We start from the raw sequence: 24,778 nt of genomic DNA on the forward strand, positions 1-24,778 counted from the left end.
GCTTCCAGTACATCACAGCAGTCCATCAATCTGTCATTCAACAGGTCAGTAGGATTGGTAAAGCACACCCCTAGGGGAATGGCAGTGGCTCCATGCAGCATGAATCCAGTCTTCTCTCAGAATGGCTTCATTGTGCTCCCATCACTATCACTCTTCTAGCTATTGTCTGCCATCCAGCCAGCCCATACTGCTGCCACCCAGCCTGGGTTCCTGTGGTCTGAAGACAGGTCTTCTAAATCCAGAGTTGCTCAAGATTGGCTTCCAAGGCTTTTTTTTATTCATTCATGGGATGTGGACATCACTGGCTGGGCCTGCATTTATTGCCCATCCCTAATTGCCCTCGAGAAGGTGGTGGTGAGCTGCCTTCTTGAACCTCTGCAGTCCATGTGGTGTAGGTACATCCACAGTGCTGTTAGGGAGGGAGTTCCAGGATTTTGACCCAGCAACAGTGAAGGAAAGGCGATATATTTCCAATTCAGGATGGTGGTGTGACTTAGAGGGGAACTTGTAGGTGGTGGCATTCCCATCCAAGTGCTGCCCTTGTCCTTCTAGATGATAGTGGTCGTGGATTTGGAAGGTACTGTCTAAGGAGCCTTGGTGAATTCCTGCAGTGCATCTTGTAGATGGTACACACTGCTGCCTCTGTGCATGGAAGGTGGAGGGAGTGAATGCTTGTGGATGTGGTGCCAATCAAGTGGGCTGCTTTGTCCTGGACAGTGTCAAACTTCTTGAATGTTGTGGGAGCTGCACTCATCCAGGCAAGTGCAGAGAATTCCATCACACTCCTGACTTGCGCCTTGTAGATGGTGGACAAGCTTTGGGGAGTCAGGAGGTGCATTGCTCATCACGGGGTTCCTAGCCTCTGACCTGCTCTTGTAGCCATGGTATTTATATGGCTAGTCCAGTACAGTTTCTGGTCAATGGTCATCTGCAATCTCCTCAATTGAAAGTCAGCAGTCTCTCACCAACCACAGGGCAACCACTAGGGAAGTGCCTCATAGAAGCACTAGGATGGGCAAGGGCACATGGAAGATAGTCACTAAGGGAATATTCAAGGGTCATTAGTTTATCTTTGTTTAGTTATGTAATGATTGAATTTATAAATTTGGATCCAAATGTGCATTTTGTGGTAGCTTTTTCTTTTGTGTTGTTGGAAAGAGGGTGATTTGATGGTCACCGATACAGGCATAGCAAGAGCATGTGACTGTTGATGGATGAGGAGGTGTGGTTGAAATGACCAACATCACTCTCATTGGTTATTTCATCACACTGTTGCCTCCCATTCTCATTCTCTTCCTCTGCTTTCACCTCCTCTTCCTCTTCTTCCTATTCCTGTTCCTCAGATTCTCACCTGATAGGTGATGGCAAAGGCTGAGCCTTCATAATGGCCATGTGGTGCAGCATGCAAAATACCAATACAAATCTTGATATTCATTCAGCTAAGTACTGCAGGGCTCCTCCAATTCATCACAAGCTTTGGTTGAGGATGTTCTATAATGGTGTGCTCTGTAATGTTCCTTGTGGCAGCATGGCTCTCATTGCATCCCTGCTGCACATGTATGCATGGATTCCAGGCCAAAGTCATGAGTCAGCTTTGCACACTGATTGACGTCATGACCCGTCTGCACTACATGTTGCCAGGGATCAAAATGTACCCTTGCGTCTCGGATGCCATCTTCACACATTAGGAGGCCAGTTTAGCCTCAACAGTATATAAAAGTTAATTAATGATGAGCCTGTATGAAACATTCATGAGACTTCAATTCAAGAACTGTGTGCAATATTGGACTCCACACAATAGGACATAGAGATTTTGAAGAAGGTACAACACAGTTACAAGCATACTGCCTGATACGAGGAAATGCAAATATGATGGAAGGCTTGTAAAAGGGGATTTTGTTTTAGTTAAAACAATGCAATTACTGGCCGATATAATAGAAGTATTTGAAATGACAAAAAGGTGGAAAGGATGGCACAAGGTGCACAAGCACACTGTCTTCAATAGTTTAAGGGTCAAGAACAAGGAATCAGAAGTACAAAATGATACAATAGAACAGAGGACAGGAGAGATCTCTTTACACAGAGAGTTGTAAGGCTGAGGAATTCACTTCCAAAGTTATTTGTTAGGATAGAAGCTATGTTAAAACTGAAAATTAGATTGGCTGGATGAGGAAAAGGAGATGAAGTGATGTTGGAACAAGATGGGAAAAAATGATTTGGAATTTGCTTACATGTAGGGTAAATGCAAGCTTGCATTGGTATGCCGTAATGCCTGTTTGTGGGTTGTGACTTCTATGTACTTTTATAGTTGGGAACACTGTCAAAGCTGCTCCTGTTCCACCACTGTAATTCACAGAAAGCTTGATTTTAACTTGAACAGGGTATTAGTATAATCACAAAATGCAATTATTGTGGTGCATGTTACAGAATTACCATGACATTAAAGTATTTCAAAGTCACTCAGCCTCACAATACCATACCTATCTAAAATTCCTTTTAATTATGTAATCTATACCAGTTTTAGAATGATTTCCTAAACCAAATTTCAGTAAATAAAAGCAATAATAAAGGAAAATCTCAAAACAGAGCTAAAAGTTTTAATGTTTCTTTTCTTTTCTGAACTCCTTCTGTACATTGTTTTACCTGGGCAATAAAAATATCTCATCTTCCTTACTTCCTTTAACGAAGACGAGAAGAACACATCGTAATACAGAATGAAGATGCGAGTCCCACTTAATATGGATGGTGGTAGAGTTTTCCACTTCCACCTGCACATCAACATGAGGTTCCATGACATCTGTAACACACAATATTAAAAACTGAACTTAGCTTAAATGTTTTCATCTGCAAAATCTATCAGGGTGGGGTGGTGGGACTGATTAATTTTGAGAATTGGTCATTTTTAAATGAATGATAAACTTGCCGGAGCCCCCAGGACTTGCAGTGTGAGAAAAGGTTTAATGACCTTATCAGAGCTGCCCACTTAAAACTTCCCTTACTCTGAATACAGTTCTATAACACTTTTCCAACAAATACTAACAATCAATAACAAAAACAGAATTACCTGGAAAAACTCAGCAGGTCTGGCAGCATCGGCGGAGAAGAAAAGAGTTGACGTTTCGAGTCCTCATGACCCTTCGACAGAACTTGAGTTCGAGTCCAGGAAAGAGCTGAAATATAAGCTGGTTTAAGGTGTGTGTGTGGGGGGCGGAGAGATAGAGAGACAGAGAGGTGGAGGGGGTTGGTGTGGTTGTAGGGACAAACAAGCAGTGATAGAAGTAGATCATCAAAAGATGTCAACGACAATAGTACAATAGAACACATAGGTGTTAAAGTTAAAGTTGGTGATATTATCTAAACGAATGTGCTAATTAAGAATGGATGGTAGGGCACTCAAGGTATAGCTCTAGTGGGTTTTTTTTTTAATAATGGAAATAGGTGGGAAAAGGAAAATCTTTATAATTTATTGGAAAAAAAAAAGAAGGGGGAAACAGAAAGGGGGTGGGGATGGGGGAGGGAGCTCATGACCTAAAGTTGTTGAATTCAATATTCAGTCCGGAAGGCTGTAAAGTGCCTAGTCGGAAGATGAGGTGTTGTTCCTCCAGTTTGCGTTGGGCTTCACTGGAACAATGCAGCAAGCCAAGGACAGACATGTGGGCAAGAGAGCAGGGTGGAGTGTTAAAATGGCAAGCGACAGGGAGGTTTGGGTCATTCTTGCGGACAGACCGCAGGTGTTCTGCAAAGCGGTCGCCCAGCTTACGTTTGGTCTCTCCAATGTAGAGGAGACCACATTGGGAGCAACGGATGCAGTAGACTAAGTTGGGGGAAATGCAAGTGAAATGCTGCTTCACTTGAAAGGAGCGTTTGGGTCCTTGGATGGTGAGGAGAGAGGAGGTGAAGGGGCAGGTGTTGCATCTTTTGCGTGGGCATGGGGTTGTGCCATAGGAGGGGGTTGAGGAGTAGGGGGTGATGGAGGAGTGGACCAGGGTGTCCCGGAGGGAGCGATCCCTATGGAATGCCGATAAGGGGGGTGAAGGGAAGATGTGTTTGGTGGTGGCATCATGCTGGAGTTGGCGGAAATGGCGGAGGATGATCCTTTGAATGCGGAGGCTGGTGGGGTGATAAGTGAGGACAAGGGGGACCCTATCATGTTTCTGGGAGGGAGGAGAAGGAGTGAGGGCGGATGCGCGGGAGATGGGCCGCACATGGTTGAGGGCCCTGTCAACGACCGTGGGTGGAAAACCTCGGTTAAGGAAGAAGGAGGACATGTCAGAGGAACTGTTTTTGAATGTAGCATCATCGAAACAGATGCGACGGAGGCGAAGGAACTGAGAGAATGGGATGGAGTCCTTACAGGAAGTGGGGTGTGAGGAGCTGTAGTCGAGATAGCTGTGGGAGTCGGTGGGTTTGTTATGGATATTGGTGGACAGTCTATCACCAGAGATTGAGACAGAGAGGTCAAGGAAGGGAAGGGAAGTGTCAGAGATGGACCACGTGAAAATGATGGAGGGGTGGAGATTGGAAGCAAAATTAATAAATTTTTCCAAGTCCTGACGAGAGCATGAAGCGGCACCGAAATAATCATCGATGTACCGGAGAAAGAGTTGTGGAAGGGGGCCGGAGTAGGACTGCAACAAGGAATGTTCCACATACCCCATAAAGAGACAGGCATAGCTGGGGCCCATGCGGGTACCCATAGCCACACCTTTTATTTGGAGGAAGTGAGAGGAGTTGAAGGAGAAATTGTTCAGCGTGAGAACAAGTTCAGCCAGACGGAGGAGAGTAGTGGTGGATGGGGATTGTTCGGGCCTCTGTTCGAGGAAGAAGCTAAGGGCCCTCAGACCATCCTGGTGGGGGATGGAGGTGTAGAGTGATTGGACGTCCATGGTGAAGAGGAAGCGGTAGGGGCCAGGGAACTGGAAATTGTTGATGTGACGTAAGGTGTCAGAGGAATCACGGATGTAGGTGGGAAGGGACTGGACAAGGGGAGAGAGAAGGGAGTCAAGATAACGAGAAATCCCTCTTCCACTGCACAGGCCTCTCCTCCATTCACAACAGGACATTTTGCTACAGCACCTTTCGCTTACACTCACATCTCAACATCTGATATTGCCCTCATAACTTGCACAAACACACAGGACCATAAGACATAGGAGCAGAAGTAGGCTATTCGGCCCATCGAGTCTGCTCCACCATTCAATGAGATCATGGCTGATCTGATAATCCTCAACTCCACTTTCCTGCCTTTACCCCATAACCTTTGATTTCCTTACCAATCTCAGCCTTGAATATACATAATGACCCAGCCTCTAAAGTCCTCTGGGGTAAAGGATTCCACAGGTTCACTGCCCTCTGAGAGAAGAAATTCCTCCTTATCTCTGTTTTAAGTGGACGCCCCCTTACTCTGAGATTATGCCCTCTGGTCCTAGACTCTCCCACTAGGGGAAGCAACCTCTCAGTATCAACCCTACAAATGTTGTATGTTTCAATAAGGTTGCCTCTCATTCTTCCAAACTCCAAACAGGCCCAACTGACTCAACCTCTCCTCATAAGAAAATCCCTCTATCCCTGGGATCAACCTAGTGAACCTTCTCTGGACTGTCTCCAATGCCAGTGTATCTTTCCTTAGATAAGGGGATCAAAATTGTTCACAGTATTACAGGTATAGTCTAACTAGTGCCTTGTAAAGTTTAGCAAGACTTCCTTATTTTTATACTCCATTCCCTTTTAAATAAAGGCCAACATTCCATTTGCTTACCTATTACCTGCTGAACTTGTATGCTAGCTTTTTGAGATTCATGCACGAGGACCCCTGAATCTCTCTGTGCTGGAGCTTTCTTCAGTCTTTCTCCATTGAAATATTCAGCTCCACTATTCTTCCTGCCAAAGTGCATAACCTCATATTTTCCCACATTATATTCCATCTGCCAACTTTTTGCCCACTCACTTAACCTGTCTATATCCCTCTGTAGTCTCTTTGTGTCACCACTTGCCTTCCCATTTATTTTTGTGTCATCCACAAACTTGGCGATAGTACATTCATTTTCCTCATCCAAGTCATTAATATATATTGTAAATAATTGAGGCCCCAGCACTGATCCCTGTGGCACTCCATTAGTTCCAGGTTGCCATCCTGAAAATGCCCTCAGTATTCCAACTCTCTGTCTTTTATTAGTTAGCCAATCCTCTATCCATGCTAATATACTACCCCCAACACCATGGGCTCTTATCTTATTAAGTAGCCTTATGTTGGTACCTTATCAAACACCTTTTGGAAATCCAAATATATTATCTACTGGTTCCCTTTTATCTATCTTGCTTGTTCCCTCCTCAAAGAATTCTAATAAATTTGTCAGGCATGATTTCCCCTTCATGAAGCCATGCTGTCTCTGTTTGATTATATTATGCATTTCTAAATGTTCTGCTATTACATCCTTTATAATTGACTCCAACATTTTCCCAATGACAGATGTTAAGCTAACTGGCCTATTGTTACCTATTTTTGTCTCCCTCCCTTTTTGAACAAGGGTGTTACATTGAATGCACTTGAATTCATTTTCACATTTTTCTGATACTTCACATTGTGCCACTTTCTCTCATCCTTTGACTCTCTTAATCACTCCCTTGCACACATTTGCTTCTTCTTCCTATAAGTGTGCACAATCTGTTAAGCTGCCTTGCACATTTTCACAATCTTTTTACATGTCACACACTAGGCCACTCTTACTCTTTTTGCAGGATAACTTTGCATTCAACAGTAGGTGATCTGTTCTGTTGCTGCTACTGCTGATGTGTACTGCTTGGACACCATGAAGCAGCCTTGTTGAAGTTAAAAAGACATCTTTATTAACATTACTGAAGTCTGTACATATCTACAGTAGAGGGTAAAGGTATGGTGAGGACTCCATACTAGGTCCTTATTATTGCTACTTTTCTCTGGACTGCCCTCAGCTCTTGGTCATGTGCATTCTTATATCACTGTGTGGGCAGTACTCTGCTCAATCCCATATTAACTTTTTAGGTACCAGATCCTTCTACTACACCTCCCCCAAGTCTTTATCCACCCCTGGATATAGTTTACTTACAGTTTGCTTCACATCTCACATTGCTATAAGTCTTGGGTACTTAACTTTAGTGTTTGCGCTATAAAGTATTCTAACTTCACACTACTTCATGATTCACATTACAGCATTAACAGCATGCCTTAACAATGTTCTTACTCTCCCACTTCCCTCCCACTTCAACTCATTGAAATCAGAGATCCAGGTGGTCTAGAGGTCTCGTACCCCTGCCACATCTCGTTTGCCATCCGGTTGGGAGTGTGGTAGGCTCTAAGGTTCTGGATCTTGGCAGTGGTTTGGAGGCTGTATCTGGATGTAAGTATGGCTTCATGCACTTCTTCCAGTGATGGGACGGGCTGGTTGATGTGGCGGTGATTTGTTGTAGTGAGCGGTGATGGTTTCTTTCCGAGTGGACGAAAGCAGTGTTTGTCAGATTGTTGATGGTGTTTCTTCTTCTTCTTCCACCTTTTACAGCATAAGGAAGCTCTCTGTGGTTGAGGGAGAGCAATCCTGTGGATGGAAGAAAAGAAAGAGGGTAGCTCACCTTTGTTGAGTAGTGTTTACATGAGGTTGCTACCTGATTCCAGCTGATGCTGTAGTTTCAGCATGCTGGTTAGAGCTATGTGTTGTCAGCATCTCTGCTGTCTGCACTGTGCTCACTGGCGGAGGCAGAGGCTTCTCTGGAGTTCGTTCTGATTCTGCGGGGTGGTGTGGTAACACTCCTGCGCAGTGGATTGGTCTGGCCCTTGGGTAGGTTCGGGGGACTGAAATGAAGAAGAACAGACCTGCTCCACTAGCAGAGAAGAGAGGTTACAAATAAAGGCAACATTTGAATGGTGTGTAGTGGTTGGGCCTTCGGGAGGATGCCTTTCAGGCTGGGTGGGGACCATGGTTTCTTCACATCTTCTGCCGGTTGAAGGAGATCAAGAGCCAGGCAAGCGTCTCTGCTAGAGAGTGAAAAGGGCTGATTCCACAAGATGTACATCAGCACCATAAACTGTCACCGTACCTCATTGACTCCTGAATCATGCCAATGACCGCAGAGTGAGGTGTCCGTCGTTCAGACCCAGCAGCCTTAGAGCCACGGTTCCATTGGGATTGTCACCCTGGCGACAGAATCTAACCTAAAGTTGGTTAGATGGCCATTGACTGAGAGGTCTGCATTCCAGAAGAAAAAGCTGCATCATCTGATGTCGCCCGAGAGAAAAGCTGTGTGTCTTCTGGGTCAGTGCCCTCGACTTTGTGGATGTCTCTCGGGTTGTCTGTGTGGTGCTGAGGTTGTGACTGGCACAGCTTACTGAAGTGTCCCTGCCTGTGGCAGTGGAAGCATTTGGCAGCACTCGTAGGACATTGGTCCTTCCTGTGAATGCACTTTGCACTGGCTCGGTCATTGGCTGGGTGGTTGGCTTACCCTGGCTCAGATAGTCCCTGTGTTTGTGTGGCTTGATGTGTTGATGTGGCTTCTGCCCCATGAAGCTCCTTCTCCTCTGAGAATGATCCTATGTTGGTCTCGCAGCTCAGACAGCCTAATTAGCTGGACAACTTTGTCAACAGCAAGATCAGCTTTGGCTTGGAGAAGGTTGTAGAGCAAATCATCCACGATTCTGTCTCAGATGAGTTTGGAATTCAGATCACTGTATTCACATCCTTCTGCCATGTGATAAAAATCATTGATAAAGGAATCGACAGGCTCCCCACGCTGTTGGACTCTCCTGTTAAATTTGGCGCATTCCAAAGGTTAAAGGTCGAAAGACTAAAACATTGCCAAATTTAGCAGATGATTCATCCATGGCTTGCTTTGAGATTATATTGTTTGCAAACGGCCTAATGGAATAAAGTAATGTGCTAACTTGTTCTGCCTCCAATTTTTTATTTAATCCTACAGCAGCGCTCTGCCTCAGGGACCTTTCCCTCCAATAACTCCAATTGTGACATTGGTCAGGGCCATAGGTAAGGCATATTGGTGGTGGTAGTGAAGAGTTGTGTTCCAACATATTTGGCCTCATTCTTACCAACCTGCCTACCACAGATGTATCTGTCCATGACAGTATCGCTAGGAGTGACCATCGCACAGTCATTGTGTAGACAAAGTCCTGCCTTCACATTGAGGATACCCCCCATCATGTTGTGTGGCACTACCACTGTGCTAAATGGGACATATTTCAAATAGATCTAGCAACTCAAGACTCGGCAAAAATGGACCATCAGCAGCAGCAGAATTGTACTCAACCACAATCTGTAACCTCATGGTCCAGCATATACCCCACTTTACCATTACTATCAAGCCAGGGGATCAACCTTGGCTCAATGAAGGGTGCAGGAGGACATGCCAGGAGCAGCACCATGCACACCTACAAATGACATGTCTTCCTGGTGAAACCATAACGCAGGACTATTTCTGTGCCAAACAGCATATGCAGCAAGCAATAGACAGAGCCAAGCAATTCCACAACCAACGGATCATATCTAAGCTCTGCAGTCCAGCCACATACAGTCAGGAATTGTGGCGGACAATTAAACAACTCACTGGAGGAGGAGGATCCACAAATATCCCCCTCCTCAATGATAGAGGAGCCCAACACATCAGTGCAAAAGATAAGGCTGATGCAGTTCCAGCAATCTTCAGCCAGAAGTGCCGAATGGATGGTCAATCTTGGCCTCCTCCAGAGGGCCCAGCATCACAGATGCCAGTCTTCAGCCAATTCGATTCAATTCACATGATATCAAGAAACGGCTGAAGGCATTGGATACTGCAAAGGCTATGGGGGCCCTGACAATATTCCGGCAATAATACCGAAAACATGTGCTCCAGAACTTGCCGTGCTCCTAGCCAAGCTGTTCCAGTAGCTACAACACAGGCATTTACCCAGCAATGTGGGAAATTGCCCAGGTATGTCCTGTACACAAAAGTAGGACAAATCCAACCTGGCCAATTACTGTCCCATCAGTCCATTCTCGATCATCAGCAAAGTGATGGAAGGGGCCATCAACAGTGCTTTCAAGAGGCACTTGCTTAGCAATAACCTGCTCACTGATGCTCAGTTTGGACTCCAGAAGGGTCATTCAGCTCTTGACCTCATTACAGCTTTGGTTCAAATATGGACAACAGAGCTGAATCCCCGAGGTGAGAGTGACCACCCTTGACATCAAGGCAGCATTTGACCGAATGTGGCATCAGGGAGCCCTTGCAAAACTGGAGTCAATGAGAATCAAGGGGAAAACTCTCCACTGGTTGGAGTCATACTTGGCACGGAGGAAGATGGTTGTGATTGTTGGAGGTCAATCATCTCAGTTCCAGGTCATCACTGAAGGAGTTCATCAGAGTAGTGCCCGAGGGCCAAGCACCTTCTCCTGCTTCATCAACAGCAATCCTTCCATCATAAGGTCAGATGTGAGGATGTTCGCTGATGATTACACAGTGTTCAGCACCATTCGCAACTTCTCAGATACTGAATCAGTCCATGTCCAAATGCAGCAAGATCTGGACAATATCCAGGCTTGGGCTGACAAGTGGCAAGTAACATTCATGCCACACAAGTACCAGGCAATGACTATCTCCAGCAAGAGAGAATCCAACCATTGACCTTTGACACTCAATAGCATTACCATTATTAAATTCCCCACTGTTAACATCTCGGAGGTTACCATTGACCAGAAACTGAACTGGACTAGCCATTTAAATTCTGTGGCTACAAGAACAGGTCAGAGGCTAGGAATCCCATGATGAGTAACTCACCCCTTACTCCCCAAAGCCTGTCCACCATCTACAAGGCACAAGTCAGGAGTGTGATGGAATATTCCCTACTTGCCTGGGTGAGTGCAGCTCCAATAACACTCAAGAAGCTTGATACCAACCAGGACAAAGCAGCCCAATTGACTGGTATCCCAACTACAAACATTCACTCCCTCCGCCACTGATGCACAGTGGCAGCAGCGTGTACCATCTACAAGAGGCACTGCAGGGACTCACCATGTCTCCTTAGACAGCACCTTCCAAACCCATGGCCTCTACCATCTAGAAAGACAAGGGTAGAAGGCACATGGGAACACCACCACCTGGAAGTTCCCCACCAAGCCACTCACCAACCTGACTTGGAAATATATCGCCATAACTTCACCGTCGCTGGGTCAAAATCCTGGAACTACCCCCCACCCCCACCAACAGCTCTGTGGGTGTACCTACACCACATGGGCTGCAATGGTTCAAGAAGGCAGCTCACCGCCACCTTCTCAAAGGCAATTTGGGATGGGCAATAAATGCTGGACTAGACAGCGATGCCTACTTCCCATGAATTTGTCAGTGAAAAGCATACCTTTTTGGCTGATAGTGTGATTGTTAAGAATATCTCTCTAACAATATGATTGCCTACATAGCTTACAAATTATAAAATCACCTGAAGTTACTAGTCAATTTGATTTGTCTGAAGTGTGCAACATTCTGCAGACCATATGGTAACATGCCTTGAAATGATTCTATCTTCCTGTCATTTCAAACACTTGAATGTGCCTCTAATCTTGGTCACTAGGTGGTGCTGTAAACTACCTAAATTAAGATGAAAACAAGTGTGAACTAGGGAAGTGAAAAATCTGAAGCAAGATTCAAAAAGTGCTGGGAACACTCAACAGGTCAGGCAGCAACTATCATGACAGCAGATTAATTTTCACGGTTTTGTTCTTGATTCACAAGATCACTAGATAATTACAAACGAGTGAGGCAATTTGGTCTATTTAATTCACACATCCAGAGAGATCTAGACACTCCCCCTCTATCACTTTTAAATGATTCCAGGGTTTTTGCCTCTGCTATTATGTCTGGAAGTGTTTTCCACATGTACATCAATCTTTGTGTGGAAAATAACTTCCCAATATCTATCACAGAAGTACTCTTCTCTAGCTTAAAACTGGAATGTCTAGTTCTACTCCTGCAAATCAATTTAACGTTAAATTCCAGCTCAACATTTTCTCTGCCCTTAAAATTGCTCCACCAGATCAACTCTCTAACACCTTCCTTTAAGTTTATCCAGTCTTTTCTCATCGCTTAGACACCTGTCACTGATAATTGGCTTCTCTGCACTGCCTGCAGCACTTAAAATCCCTCTTATTTCTTGGCAATCAGAATAGGATGCAGTATTCAAAGTGTGGCCTGACTAGAGCACAATAAAATTTGATCCTTGCCTACTTTGACCTAAACTTCACTATTTTGGCTTTGTGGCTCAGCATTCTACTGGCTTTATTCATAGAAACATTGGAAAACAGGAAATAGGAGCAGGAGTAGGCCATTCAGCGCCTCAAGCCTCTTCCACCATTTAATTAGGTCATGGCTTAATTTCTAACCCAATGCCTTTTTCCTGCACCACACCAATATCCCTTGATATCATTAATGTCTATAAATCTATCGATCTCTGTTTTGAATATACTCAATGACACAGCCTTCTGAGGTACAGAATTCCAAAGATTCACCACCCTCTGAGTAAAGAAATTCCTCCTAAATGGCTGACCTCTTATTGTGAGGCTGTTTCCCCTGGTTCTAAACCCCAGCCAAGCGAAACATCCTTCCTCCATCTACCCTGTAGAGCCTTTTAAGAATTTTGTATGTTTCAATGTGATCACCTCTCATTTTTCTAAACTCTAGAGAATACAGGCCCAGTCTCCTTGGTCTCTCCTCATAGGACAATCCCGCCATCCCAGGGATCAATCTGGTGAACCTGTGTTGTACTCTGTCTGTGGCAAGTATATCCAAAATTATACACAATACTCAAGGTGTGGTCTCATCAAGGCTCTATACAATTGCAGAAAGACTTCTTTACTTCTGTACTCAAATCCTCTTGCAATGAAGGCCAACATAACATTTGATTTCCCAATTGCTTGCTGCACTTGCATGTTAGCTTTCAGTGACTTATGAACAAGAACATCTCCCTTTGGACATCAATATTTCCCAATCGCTCACCATTTAAGAAATGCTCTGTACTTCTGTTTTTCCTACCAACGTGGGTAACTTCACACTTACCCACATTATATTCCATCTGCCTGACCTTGCCCATTCACTTAGCTTGTCTAAACCCCCTTGAAGCCTCTTTGCATCCTCCTCAATACTCACATTCCCACCTAGTTTTGTGTCATCAACAAACTTGGAAATGTTACATTTGGTCCCCACATCCAAATCATTGATATAGATTGTGAATAGCTGGGGCCCAAGCACTGATCCTTGCAGTACTCCATCAATCATGGCTTGCCAACCTGAGAATGATCTGTTTATTCCTACTCTGCATTAATTGGGTCATGTTTTAAGGGAATGAGGCATTACCTCAGGATCTTATAGCAGAGCTAGCAGGAATTACCTACGAGATGTCAATGAGAGGCATGACACGAAAGAGTACAACCAAACCTAAAGGACCTCACGCCCTATGAGGAAAAGACCAGAAATCTCATGGGGAGTTGCAAGATGGGCAAGAATTTGGAAAGCTTGAGCAGACCATGTCCTAGAATCTGATTTAATGGAGAGCAGAGTGCTGTGGGTGGAGCTTCAGTTGCAAAATTCAGGCCACACCCTTCTTTTACATACATTTCATGTTATATTAAGGCTGCACATACCAGTGACACAGCCACTTTTTTAGTCACTATTGCATTTCAGAACATTTAGAGCCTGGTAAATTGCTTGCACGAGGTAGAGGATGCAATTTTCCCACTCACATTCACTATCATCAGGGTCACATAAATTCAGAGATTAAGGCTCAGCCTCAAGTCCTTCTGTGCACTGGTAGTCAGAACTTATGGGCTAGCCTCAGCAATATGCCCTCTGACTCGTATGCTTGTTGACTTGGCAATAAAACTCAGCATTTTCTGTGCTCTGTACATTGTTATTCGGCACTTGGAAATGGTCAGATCTCTTTCAGTCGCAAACTAGTCTGTGACATCTTTTGATTATCTGCTCCTATCACTGCTTGCTTGTCCTTACAACCACAACAGCCCCCCAACTTCTCTTCCCCCACCCCCCACCCCAACTTAAACCAGCTTATATTTCACCCCAAAACAAAAACAGAATTACCTGGAAAAACTCAGCAGGTCTGGCAGCATCGGCGGAGAAGAAAAGAGTTGACGTTTCGAGTCCTCATGACCCTTCGACAGAACTTGAGTTCGAGTCCAGGAAAGAGCTGAAATATAAGCTGGTTTAAGGTGTGTGTGTGGGGGGCGGAGAGATAGAGAGACAGAGAGGTGGAGGGGGTTGGTGTGGTTGTAGCGACAAACAAGCAGTGATAGAAGCAGATCATCAAAAGATGTCAACAACAATAGTACAATAGAACACATAGGTGTTAAAGTTAAAGTTGGTGATATTATCTAAACGAATGTGCTAATTAAGAATGGATGGTAGGGCACTCAAGGTATAGCTCTAGTGGGTTTTTTTTTATTTTATATAATGGAAATAGGTGGGAAAAGGAAAATCTTTATAATTTATTGGGAAAAAAAAAGAAGGGGGAAACAGAAAGGGGGTGGGGATGGGGGAGGGGACTCACGACCTAAAGTTGTTGAATTCAATATTCAGTCCGGAAGGCTGTAAAGTCCCTAGTCGGAAGATGAGGTGTTGTTCCTCCAGTTTGCGTTGGGCTTCACTGGAACAATGCAGCAAGCCAAGGACAGACATGTGGGCAAGAGAGCAGGGTGGAGTGTTAAAATGGCAAGCGACAGGGAGGTTTGGGTCATTCTTGCGGACAGACCGCAGGTGTTCTGCAAAGCGGTCGCCCAGTTTACGTTTGGTCTCTCCAATGTAGAGGAGACCACATTGGGAGCAACGAATGCAGTAGACTAAGTTGGGGGAAATGCAAGTGAAATGCTGCTTCACTTGAAAGGAGTGTTTGGGTCCTTGGACGGTGAGGAGAGAGGAAGTGAAGGGGCAGGTGTTGCATCTTTTGCGTGGGCAAGGGGTTGTGCCATAGGAGGGGGTTGAGGAGTAGGGGGTGATGGAGGAGTGGACCAGGGTGTCCCGGAGGGAGCGATCCCTACGGAATGCCGATAAGGGGGGTGAAGGGAAGATGTGTTTGGTAGTGGCATCATGCTGGAGTTGGCGGAAATGGCGGAGGATGATCCTTTGAATGCGGAGGCTGGTGGGGTGATAAGTGAGGACAAGGGGGACCCTATCATGTTTCTGGGAGGGAGGAGAAGGAGTGAGGGCGGATGCGCGGGAGATGGGCCGGACACGGTTGAGGGCCCTGTCAACGACCGTGGGTGGAAAACCTCGGTTAAGGAAGAAGGAGGACATGTCAGAGGAACTGTTTTTGAATGTAGCATCATCGGAACAGATGCGACGGAGGCGAAGGAACTGAGAGAATGGGATGGAGTCCTTACAGGAAGTGGGGTGTGAGGAGCTGTAGTCGAGATAGCTGTGGGTGTCGGTGGGTTTGTAATGGATATTGGTGGACAGTCTATCACCAGAGATTGAGACAGAGAGGTCAAGGAAGGGAAGGGAAGTGTCAGAGATGGACCACGTGAAAATGATGGAGGGGTGGAGATTGGAAGCAAAATTAATAAATTTTTCCAAGTCCTGACGAGAGCATGAAGCAGCACCGAAATAATCATCGATGTACCGGAGAAAGAGTTGTGGAAGGGGGCCGGAGTAGGACTGCAACAAGGAATGTTCCACATACCCCATAAAGAGACAGGCATAGCTGGGGCCCATGCGGGTACCCATAGCCACACCTTTTATTTGGAGGAAGTGAGAGGAGTTGAAGGAGAAATTGTTCAGCGTGAGAACAAGTTCAGCCAGACGGAGGAGAGTAGTGGTGGATGGGGATTGTTCGGGCCTCTGTTCGAGGAAGAAGCTAAGGGCCCTCAGACCATCCTGGTGGGGGATGGAGGTGTAGAGGGATTGGACGTCCATGGTGAAGAGGAAGCGGTAGGGACCAGGGAACTGGAAATTGTTGATGTGACGTAAGGTGTCAGAGGAATCACGGATGTAGGTGGGAAGGGACTGGACAAGGGGAGAGAGAAGGGAGTCAAGATAACGAGAAATGAGTTCTGTGGGGCAGGAGCAAGCTGAGACGATCGGTCTACCGGGGCAGTTCTGTTTGTGGATTTTGGGTAGGAGATAGAAGCGGGCCGTCCGAGGTTGGGCAACTATCAGGTTGGAAGCTGTGGGAGGGAGATCCCCAGAGGAGATGAGGTCAGTGACAGTCCTGGAAACAATGGCTTGATGTTCAGTGGTGGGGTCATGGTCCAGGGAGAGGTAGGAGGAAGTGTCTGCGAGTTGACGCTCAGCCTCCGCGTGGTAGAGGTCAGTGCGCCAGACAACAACAGCACCACCCTTGTCAGCGGGTTTGATGACAATGTCAGGGTTGGACCTGAGAGAATGGAGTGCAGTAAGTTCAGAGAGAGACAGGTTAGAATGGGTGAGAGGAGCAGAGAAATTGAGACGACTAATGTCGCGCCGACAGTTCTCAATGAAAAGATCGAGAGAAGGTAAAAATCCAGAGGGAGGGGTCCAGGTGGAGGGAGAATATTGAAGATGGGTAAAAGGATCCGTTGAACTGGGAGAGGACTCCTGCCCAAAGAAGTGAGCCCGGAGACGAAGACGGCGGAAGAAGAGTTCAGTATCATGCCGAGCCCGAAATTCATTGAGGTGAGGGCGTAAGGGTATGAAACTAAGTCCTTTGCTGAGCACTGAACGTTCAGCATCGGAGAGGGGAAGGTCAGGGGGTATAGTGAATACACGGCTGGGGCTGGGATTGGAAGATGGGGTGGGGACGGAGGGACAGGCAGGGGTGGAGGGTCCTAGATGGGTGTTGGTGTCGATGAGTTGTTGGAGCTTGCGTTCCTTAGCACTTGAGAGAAAGAGAAAATGTTTCTTGTTGAGGCGTCGGATGAGCCGAAGGATAAAATGAAACTGGGGGCACGCGCAGCTTTGAAAAAGGGTACGGCGGTGCTGCTGGAGGGAGAGGTCGAGTGTGTTCATATGGCGGCGCATGGCACTGAGAGTGGATTTCAGAATGTGACGGGAACAGCAGTCCGAGAAACGTTTTATGTCCCGGAGATACCTGTAATCCTGGGTGGGTTCGAAACATGAGGGGTGGAATTTCAGTTGAAATCCATGTGGGGTAAGTCGGAGACGGAGACAGTCACTGAGAAAGGAGATATGGCTGTGAAAGCGGGTTTTAGTAAACACCTTGTCAAACACTAGGAGAGAAATGGAAAGCAATGAAGGTGAACAAGGCAACAGAGAAATCCGGAAATCTTGTCGCAGAGAGGAACAGAACTTCTTCAAGGAGGTAGGCATTTCTTGAAGAGCAGTGGCAGTCAATTAAACACAGAGATAAAAACAAAAAAACTGCGGATGCTGGAAATCCAAAACAAAAACAGAATTACCTGGAAAAACTCAGCAGGTCTGGCAGCATCGGCGGAGAAGAAAAGAGTTGACGTTTCGAGTCCTCATGACCCTTCGACAGAACTTGAGTTCGAGTCCAGGAAAGAGCTGAAATATAAGCTGGTTTAAGGTGTGTGTGTGGGGGGCGGAGAGATAGAGAGACAGAGAGGTGGAGGGGGTTGGTGTGGTTGTAGCGACAAACAAGCAGTGATAGAAGCAGATCATCAAAAGATGTCAACAACAATAGTACAATAGAACACATAGGTGTTAAAGTTAAAGTTGGTGATATTATCTAAACGAATGTGCTAATTAAGAATGGATGGTAGGGCACTCAAGGTATAGCTCTAGTGGGTTTTTTTTTTATTTTATATAATGGAAATAGGTGGGAAAAGGAAAATCTTTATAATTTATTGGGAAAAAAAAAAAGAAGGGGGAAACAGAAAGGGGGTGGGGATGGGGGAGGGGACTCACGACCTAAAGTTGTTGAATTCAATATTCAGTCCGGAAGGCTGTAAAGTCCCTAGTCGGAAGATGAGGTGTTGTTCCTCCAGTTTGCGTTGGGCTTCACTGGAACAATGCAGCAAGCCAAGGACAGACATGTGGGCAAGAGAGCAGGGTGGAGTGTTAAAATGGCAAGCGACAGGGAGGTTTGGGTCATTCTTGCGGACAGACCGCAGGTGTTCTGCAAAGCGGTCGCCCAGTTTACGTTTGGTCTCTCCAATGTAGAGGAGACCACATTGGGAGCAACGAATGCAGTAGACTAAGTTGGGGGAAATGCAAGTGAAATGCTGCTTCACTTGAAAGGAGTGTTTGGGTCCTTGGACGGTGAGGAGAGAGGAAGTGAAGGGGCAGGTGTTGCATCTTTTGCGTGGGCAAGGGGTTGTGCCATAGGAGGGGGTTGAGGAGTAGGGGGTGATGGAGGAGTGGACCAGGGTGTCCCGGAGGGAGCGATCCCTACGGAATGCCGATAAGGGGGGTGAAGGGAAGATGTGTTTGGTAGTGGCATCATGCTGGAGTTGGCGGAAATGGCGGAGGATGATCCTTTGAATGCGGAGGCTGGTGGGGTGATAAGTGAGGACAAGGGGGACCCTATCATGTTTCTGGGAGGGAGGAGAAGGAGTGAGGGCGGATGCGCGGGAGATGGGCCGGACACGGTTGAGGGCCCTGTCAACGACCGTGGGTGGAAAACCTCGGTTAAGGAAGAAGGAGGACATGTCAGAGGAACTGTTTTTGAATGTAGCATCATCGGAACAGATGCGACGGAGGCGAAGGAACTGAGAGAATGGGATGGAGTCCTTACAGGAAGTGGGGTGTGAGGAGCTGTAGTCGAGATAGCTGTGGGTGTCGGTGGGTTTGTAATGGATATTGGTGGACAGTCTATCACCAGAGATTGAGACAGAGAGGTCAAGGAAGGGAAGGGAAGTGTCAGAGATGGACCACGTGAAAATGATGGAGGGGTGGAGATTGGAAGCAAAATTAATAAATTTTTCCAAGTCCTGACGAGAGCATGAAGCAGCACCGAAATAATCATCGATGTACCGGAGAAAGTGTTGTGGAAGGGGGCCGGAGTAGGACTGCAACAAGGAATGTTCCACATACCCCATAAAGAGACAGGCATAGCTGGGGCCCATGCGGGTACCCATAGCCACACCTTTTATTTGGAGGAAGTGAGAGGAGTTGAAGGAGAAATTGTTCAGCGTGAGAACAAGTTCAGCCAGACGGAGGAGAGTAGTGGTGGATGGGGATTGTTCGGGCCTCTGTTCGAGGAAGAAGCTAAGGGCCCTCAGACCATCCTGGTGGGGGATGGAGGTGTAGAGGGATTGGACGTCCATGGTGAAGAGGAAGCGGTAGGGGCCAAGGAACTGGAAATTGTTGATGTGACGTAAGGTGTCAGAGGAATCACGGATGTAGGTGGGAAGGGACTGGACAAGGGGAGAGAGAAGGGAGTCAAGATAACGAGAAATGAGTTCTGTGGGGCAGGAGCAAGCTGAGACGATCGGTCTACCGGGGCAGTTCTGTTTGTGGATTTTGGGTAGGAGATAGAAGCGGGCCGTCCGAGGTTGGGCAACTATCAGGTTGGAAGCTGTGGGAGGGAGATCCCCAGAGGAGATGAGGTCAGTGACAGTCCTGGAAACAATGGCTTGATGTTCAGTGGTGGGGTCATGGTCCAGGGAGAGGTAGGAGGAAGTGTCTGCGAGTTGACGCTCAGCCTCCGCGTGGTAGAGGTCAGTGCGCCAGACAACAACAGCACCACCCTTGTCAGCGGGTTTGATGACAATGTCAGGGTTGGACCTGAGAGAATGGAGTGCAGTAAGTTCAGAGAGAGACAGGTTAGAATGGGTGAGAGGAGCAGAGAAATTGAGACGACTAATGTCGCGCCGACAGTTCTCAATGAAAAGATCGAGAGAAGGTAAAAATCCAGAGGGAGGGGTCCAGGTGGAGGGAGAATATTGAAGATGGGTAAAAGGATCCGTTGAACTGGGAGAGGACTCCTGCCCAAAGAAGTGAGCCCGGAGACGAAGACGGTGGAAGAAGAGTTCAGTATCATGCCGAGCCCGAAACTGGGAGAGGACTCCTGCCCAAAGAAGTGAGCCCGGAGACGAAGACGGCGGAAGAAGAGTTCAGTATCATGCCGAGCCCGAAACTGGGAGAGCACTCCTGCCCAAAGAAGTGAGCCCGGAGACGAAGACGGCGGAAGAAGAGTTCAGTATCATGCCGAGCCCGAAACTGGGAGAGGACTCCTGCCCAAAGAAGTGAGCCCGGAGACGAAGACGGCGGAAGAAGAGTTCAGTATCATGCCGAGCCCGAAACTGGGAAAGGACTCCTGCCCAAAGAAGTGAGCCCGGAGACGAAGACGGCGGAAGAAGAGTTCAGTATCATGCCGAGCCCGAAACTGGGAGAGGACTCCTGCCCAAAGAAGTGAGCCCGGAGACGAAGACGGCGGAAGAAGAGTTCAGTATCATGCCGAGCCCGAAACTGGGAGAGGACTCCTGCCCAAAGAAGTGAGCCCGGAGACGAAGACGGCGGAAGAAGAGTTCAGTATCATGCCGAGCCCGAAACTGGGAGAGGACTCCTGCCCAAAGAAGTGAGCCCGGAGACGAAGACGGCGGAAGAAGAGTTCAGTATCATGCCGAGCCCGAAACTGGGAGAGGACTCCTGCCCAAAGAAGTGAGCCCGGAGACGAAGACGGCGGAAGAAGAGTTCAGTATCATGCCGAGCCCGAAACTGGGAGAGGACTCCTGCCCAAAGAAGTGAGCCCGGAGACGAAGACGGCGGAAGAAGAGTTCAGTATCATGCCGAGCCCGAAACTGGGAGAGGACTCCTGCCCAAAGAAGTGAGCCCGGAGACGAAGACGGTGGAAGAAGAGTTCAGTATCATGCCGAGCCCGAAACTGGGAGAGGACTCCTGCCCAAAGAAGTGAGCCCGGAGACGAAGACGGCGGAAGAAGAGTTCAGTATCATGCCGAGCCCGAAACTGGGAGAGGACTCCTGCCCAAAGAAGTGAGCCCGGAGACGAAGACGGCGGAAGAAGAGTTCAGTATCATGGCGAGCCCGAAACTGGGAGAGGACTCCTGCCCAAAGAAGTGAGCCCGGAGACGAAGACGGCGGAAGAAGAGTTCAGTATCATCCATTCTTAATTAGCACATTCGTTTAGATAATATCACCAACTTTAACTTTAACACCTATGTGTTCTATTGTACTATTGTGGTTGACATCTTTTGATGATCTGCTTCTATCACTGCTTGTTTGTCGCTACAACCACACCAACCCCCTCCACCTCTCTGTCTCTCTATCTCTCCGCCCCCCACACACACACCTTAAACCAGCTTATATTTCAGCTCTTTCCTGGACTCGAACTCAAGTTCTGTCGAAGGGTCATGAGGACTCGAAACGTCAACTCTTTTCTTCTCCGCCGATGCTGCCAGACCTGCTGAGTTTTTCCAGGTAATTCTGTTTTTGTTTTGGATTTCCAGCATCCGCAGTTTTTTTGTTTTTATCTCTATATTTCACCCCTCTCATATTCGCTCAGTTCTGTGGAAGGGTCATGAGGACTCGAAACGTCAGCTCTTTTCTTCCCCACCAATGCTGCCAAGACCTGCTGAGTTTTTCCAGGTAATTCTGTTTTCAAATCATGGAGATGCAGCCATGAAACTTTAAATGCACCTGATCCTATGTCCGCCTTCAGCACCTGATCCCTTCAGGAGCACAGCATCATCGGTCACAGATGCTGAAGAGATGGGGGTCAGTCCCAACTCAAAGGTGCTGAGAGCACACAGAGAGAATGGGGAACTCTGTTACACCTGCCCACAACATTCTGGCAGCAATGACCAACACCATCGAGGTGCAGGCATCAGTAATATTTCTAGGGAGCGTGAAGCTGGACCATCACTTTGGTCTGAAGGTTACAGACTGCACAGGGAAGAGGCCCTGGACTGAGACACCTGCCTTTATCTTGTGCAGGAACCAAGGTTTCACATCTGAGTGACACGAACACTGCTCATCAGAACAAGGAGCCGTAGGCAGGGAGACATTCTTGGGAGTTTATTTACAATAGTGAACATTATGTACAAGTGATTAACATCCATGCCCAGGCTGTGCAACTATATCTTCTTAACTTGTTTTGACTCAAAAGAGGTACATGTTCTTAACTTTCCTAATCCTGCCACTACATCTTGGTACTCCTCGGACATACACTGTGATGGTGGAGGCAGCTTGCTGAATGCTACTTCATATCTGTGATGACCTTGATGGGCGCCACAGGAGGGTTGAGACCTGGAGGGCCCCAGCCTGCTTTCAGGGTCCTGCTGTGTGGCAGTGGCACCCTCCTCGGCCTGTGGAGCTGGAGCTGCTGAAGTCACAGCAAGAGGGGATTCGGATAAGCTGGACTCTCCCGGAGTCACCTGAATGGATGGCCCCAGGCTATGCACCTATTGATCCTCCTCCCTATGGGTGCCCAAGGGCCCCTGACTGACTCCTTGAGGAGAAGGGGAAGCTGGAGATCAAGCTGCCCTGCACTCCTCCCTCGTTGACACTTTTGGAGGCCAACTATGGTGTCAGCGATGGAGTTCAGACCGCACAGCAGTGCAGGAGCAATGTCCTAGGCCAAGGTCTCCATGGCGGCCACCTTCCTATCAGTTGATGTTTCGAGTCCTCATGACCCTTCAACAGAACTTAGTTTTGTTGAAGGGTCATGAGGACTCAAAATGTCAACTCTTTTCTTCTCCGCCGATGTTGCCAGACCTGCTGAGTTTTTCCAGGTAATTCTGTTTTTGTTTTGGATTTCCAGCATCCGCAGTTTTTTGTTTTTACCTTCCTATCAGTGTTGACCTCAGTGCATTGGCATACCTGCACTATCACTTCAGCCCGAAGGCCGATGGACTCCTCCATTGCACCTTGCAATCTGAGGAGCGCAGCGGACATCCCTTCCTGATGATCCCAAGCTTGTCTTGGCAGCTCCAGCAACTGAGGTATGACCGAGTCCAGAGGCTCGTCCTCTAACTCAGACCCAGCAGGTTTCCAGTCGCCAGCAGTTCTCTGACTGCCGGACATCTGGGAAGTCCCTGCCGCTGCTTGCTGTGGATCGAGCTGGATCACCAAGTTGTGACCCCAAGGCTACTCAAGAACTACGTCCTACTGAGGGGTGTGTCTCTGCGCAGGTGGAGGGTGTGGGCAAGCGCTGTAAAGGGTCTTCAGTTAGGGGGTCATTAGATTCTTCTTCTGAAATGTTTTGGGACTTGAGTCGAGGACCTGGGCCATGGACTCCTTGGCAGCTTCCCACATGTGTTTGCGAAAGCAAGGAGAAATAATTAGTGCATGGCAGGGGACTGCAGAACAGGGGAACTCACTCACAGCATGGTTGTCTGATGGATGTTGCACTGCTGAATCCACACTTGGTTAAGCACTGCTGACCTCATCATCAGCACAGGAACGGTCCAGATCATCGCTGACCAGCTGGATGACTCTATTTTCAAAGTCCGCGAGGACCTTGATGTCAGGCATTCCTCCACCAGTCTGCGATCTCTTATTTTTTGTGTGCCAGCTTGTCCTGCATGAAGACAGATGTAAAGCAGGATGCCTGCCAGGTCGGATGAGAAGAATGCCTAGTATGTGTGTGTGGTGAGCAGTGCCATGGATGGGATAAGGACACAATCTGCAGGGCAGATGAAGGTGTGTGTGTGAGAGTGAATGGTGATGTCCCTTGAACTATCAGTGAGTGAGATTCCTGTGGATGTGTGATGGGTTTATGAATGTATGTGTTGAGAGTGATGAGAAGGGTGACTTATCCTGGCGGAATGGATGAGACCATTCATTCTCCTTTTGCACTGGGTGGCTGTCCACTTTTGCAGGGCATGGACCACCACTGCCATCGCTTCCCATGCTGGATTGGTGACCTCGCTTGTTGGTCTTTGCCCAGTGCAGGGGTAGAGGACATCGCGATGAAGCCTCCACTGCATCCAGTCAGCGCCCGAGGGAGGCGTTGCTAAATTTGGGGGCAGCATGTTTCCTCCCATTGGCAGCCATGACTTTGCAGTAGCTGCCGCTGCCTTACAGAGTGCTCGCTCTGTGCAGGGGTGTCGTTTAAACATGGTGCCTGGATTACTGAAGGCCTGAGGTGACGGCAGGGTGGATGAATCAGAAATCCAGCGTCGTTTCCCAGGAATGCATTATTAATAAGGTGGGACGCACCGGGAATGGGACAATACAGTGTGAAAACCCACCATTGCAGCCAGTGAGTAAAACTTCCTTTATTTCCCGCCCACTACTGCACTTTGTGCAAATCTGGGAAGATTATGCCCCACAGCTATAAGCTTGCATAATAGCTTTAAATGTGGCGCATTATCAAAGACCTTCCTATGTGGCGCATTATCAAAGACATTCTGGATGACTAGATATACCTCAGTGTGTTGCCGTATTCATTTGGGCTGTCTCTTCGAACAAGCCAAGGTCAAGGTAAATCTCTCTACACCCCTGTATGTTTTTTGAAATCACTTGGCTCCTATTAACCATGTACTTTTCTTATAGGTAATCCTGTCATTTGTATTTAGTTATCCATTTTATTTAATAATGGATCTGAAATTATTGGGTACGTATTCATCAGAACTTTGTATTTTCAGTGCAGTCTTAATTAACATCCATCGATATGCATCATTTATCCCTGGGGATTTACTGATCCAAGAGCCATTTTAACTTGCCTAGGACATCCGTGTCAATAATCAAACTCATTAAGTTTAAAAACAAGCACTTAAAGAAAACCTTAAAATATTCTTTAGTCACTTCTACATGTACAAAGTAGCTTTTTACCACAATTGTCCAATTATCAAAAATATTGCATATTATTCTAAAACAAACTGCCCACTGCACTTCCT

At 47.1% G+C, this 24,778-nt stretch overlaps 1 protein-coding gene across 1 annotated transcript in view; it reads right to left on the bottom strand.

The window, feature by feature from the left end:
* LOC121281877 overlaps positions 1 to 24,778 on the bottom strand; it is a 169,962-nt gene that overhangs the window by 123,585 nt on the left and 21,599 nt on the right. The window contains exon 2 of the mRNA XM_041194982.1: positions 2,644 to 2,797. Coding sequence (XP_041050916.1) covers positions 2,644 to 2,797 — 154 coding nt within the window. The remainder of the gene's footprint in view (positions 1 to 2,643; positions 2,798 to 24,778) is intronic.

This window comes from Carcharodon carcharias, chromosome 1 (assembly GCF_017639515.1).
Source record: "Carcharodon carcharias isolate sCarCar2 chromosome 1, sCarCar2.pri, whole genome shotgun sequence".
In the NCBI taxonomy this organism is placed as follows: Eukaryota; Metazoa; Chordata; class Chondrichthyes; order Lamniformes; family Lamnidae; genus Carcharodon; species Carcharodon carcharias.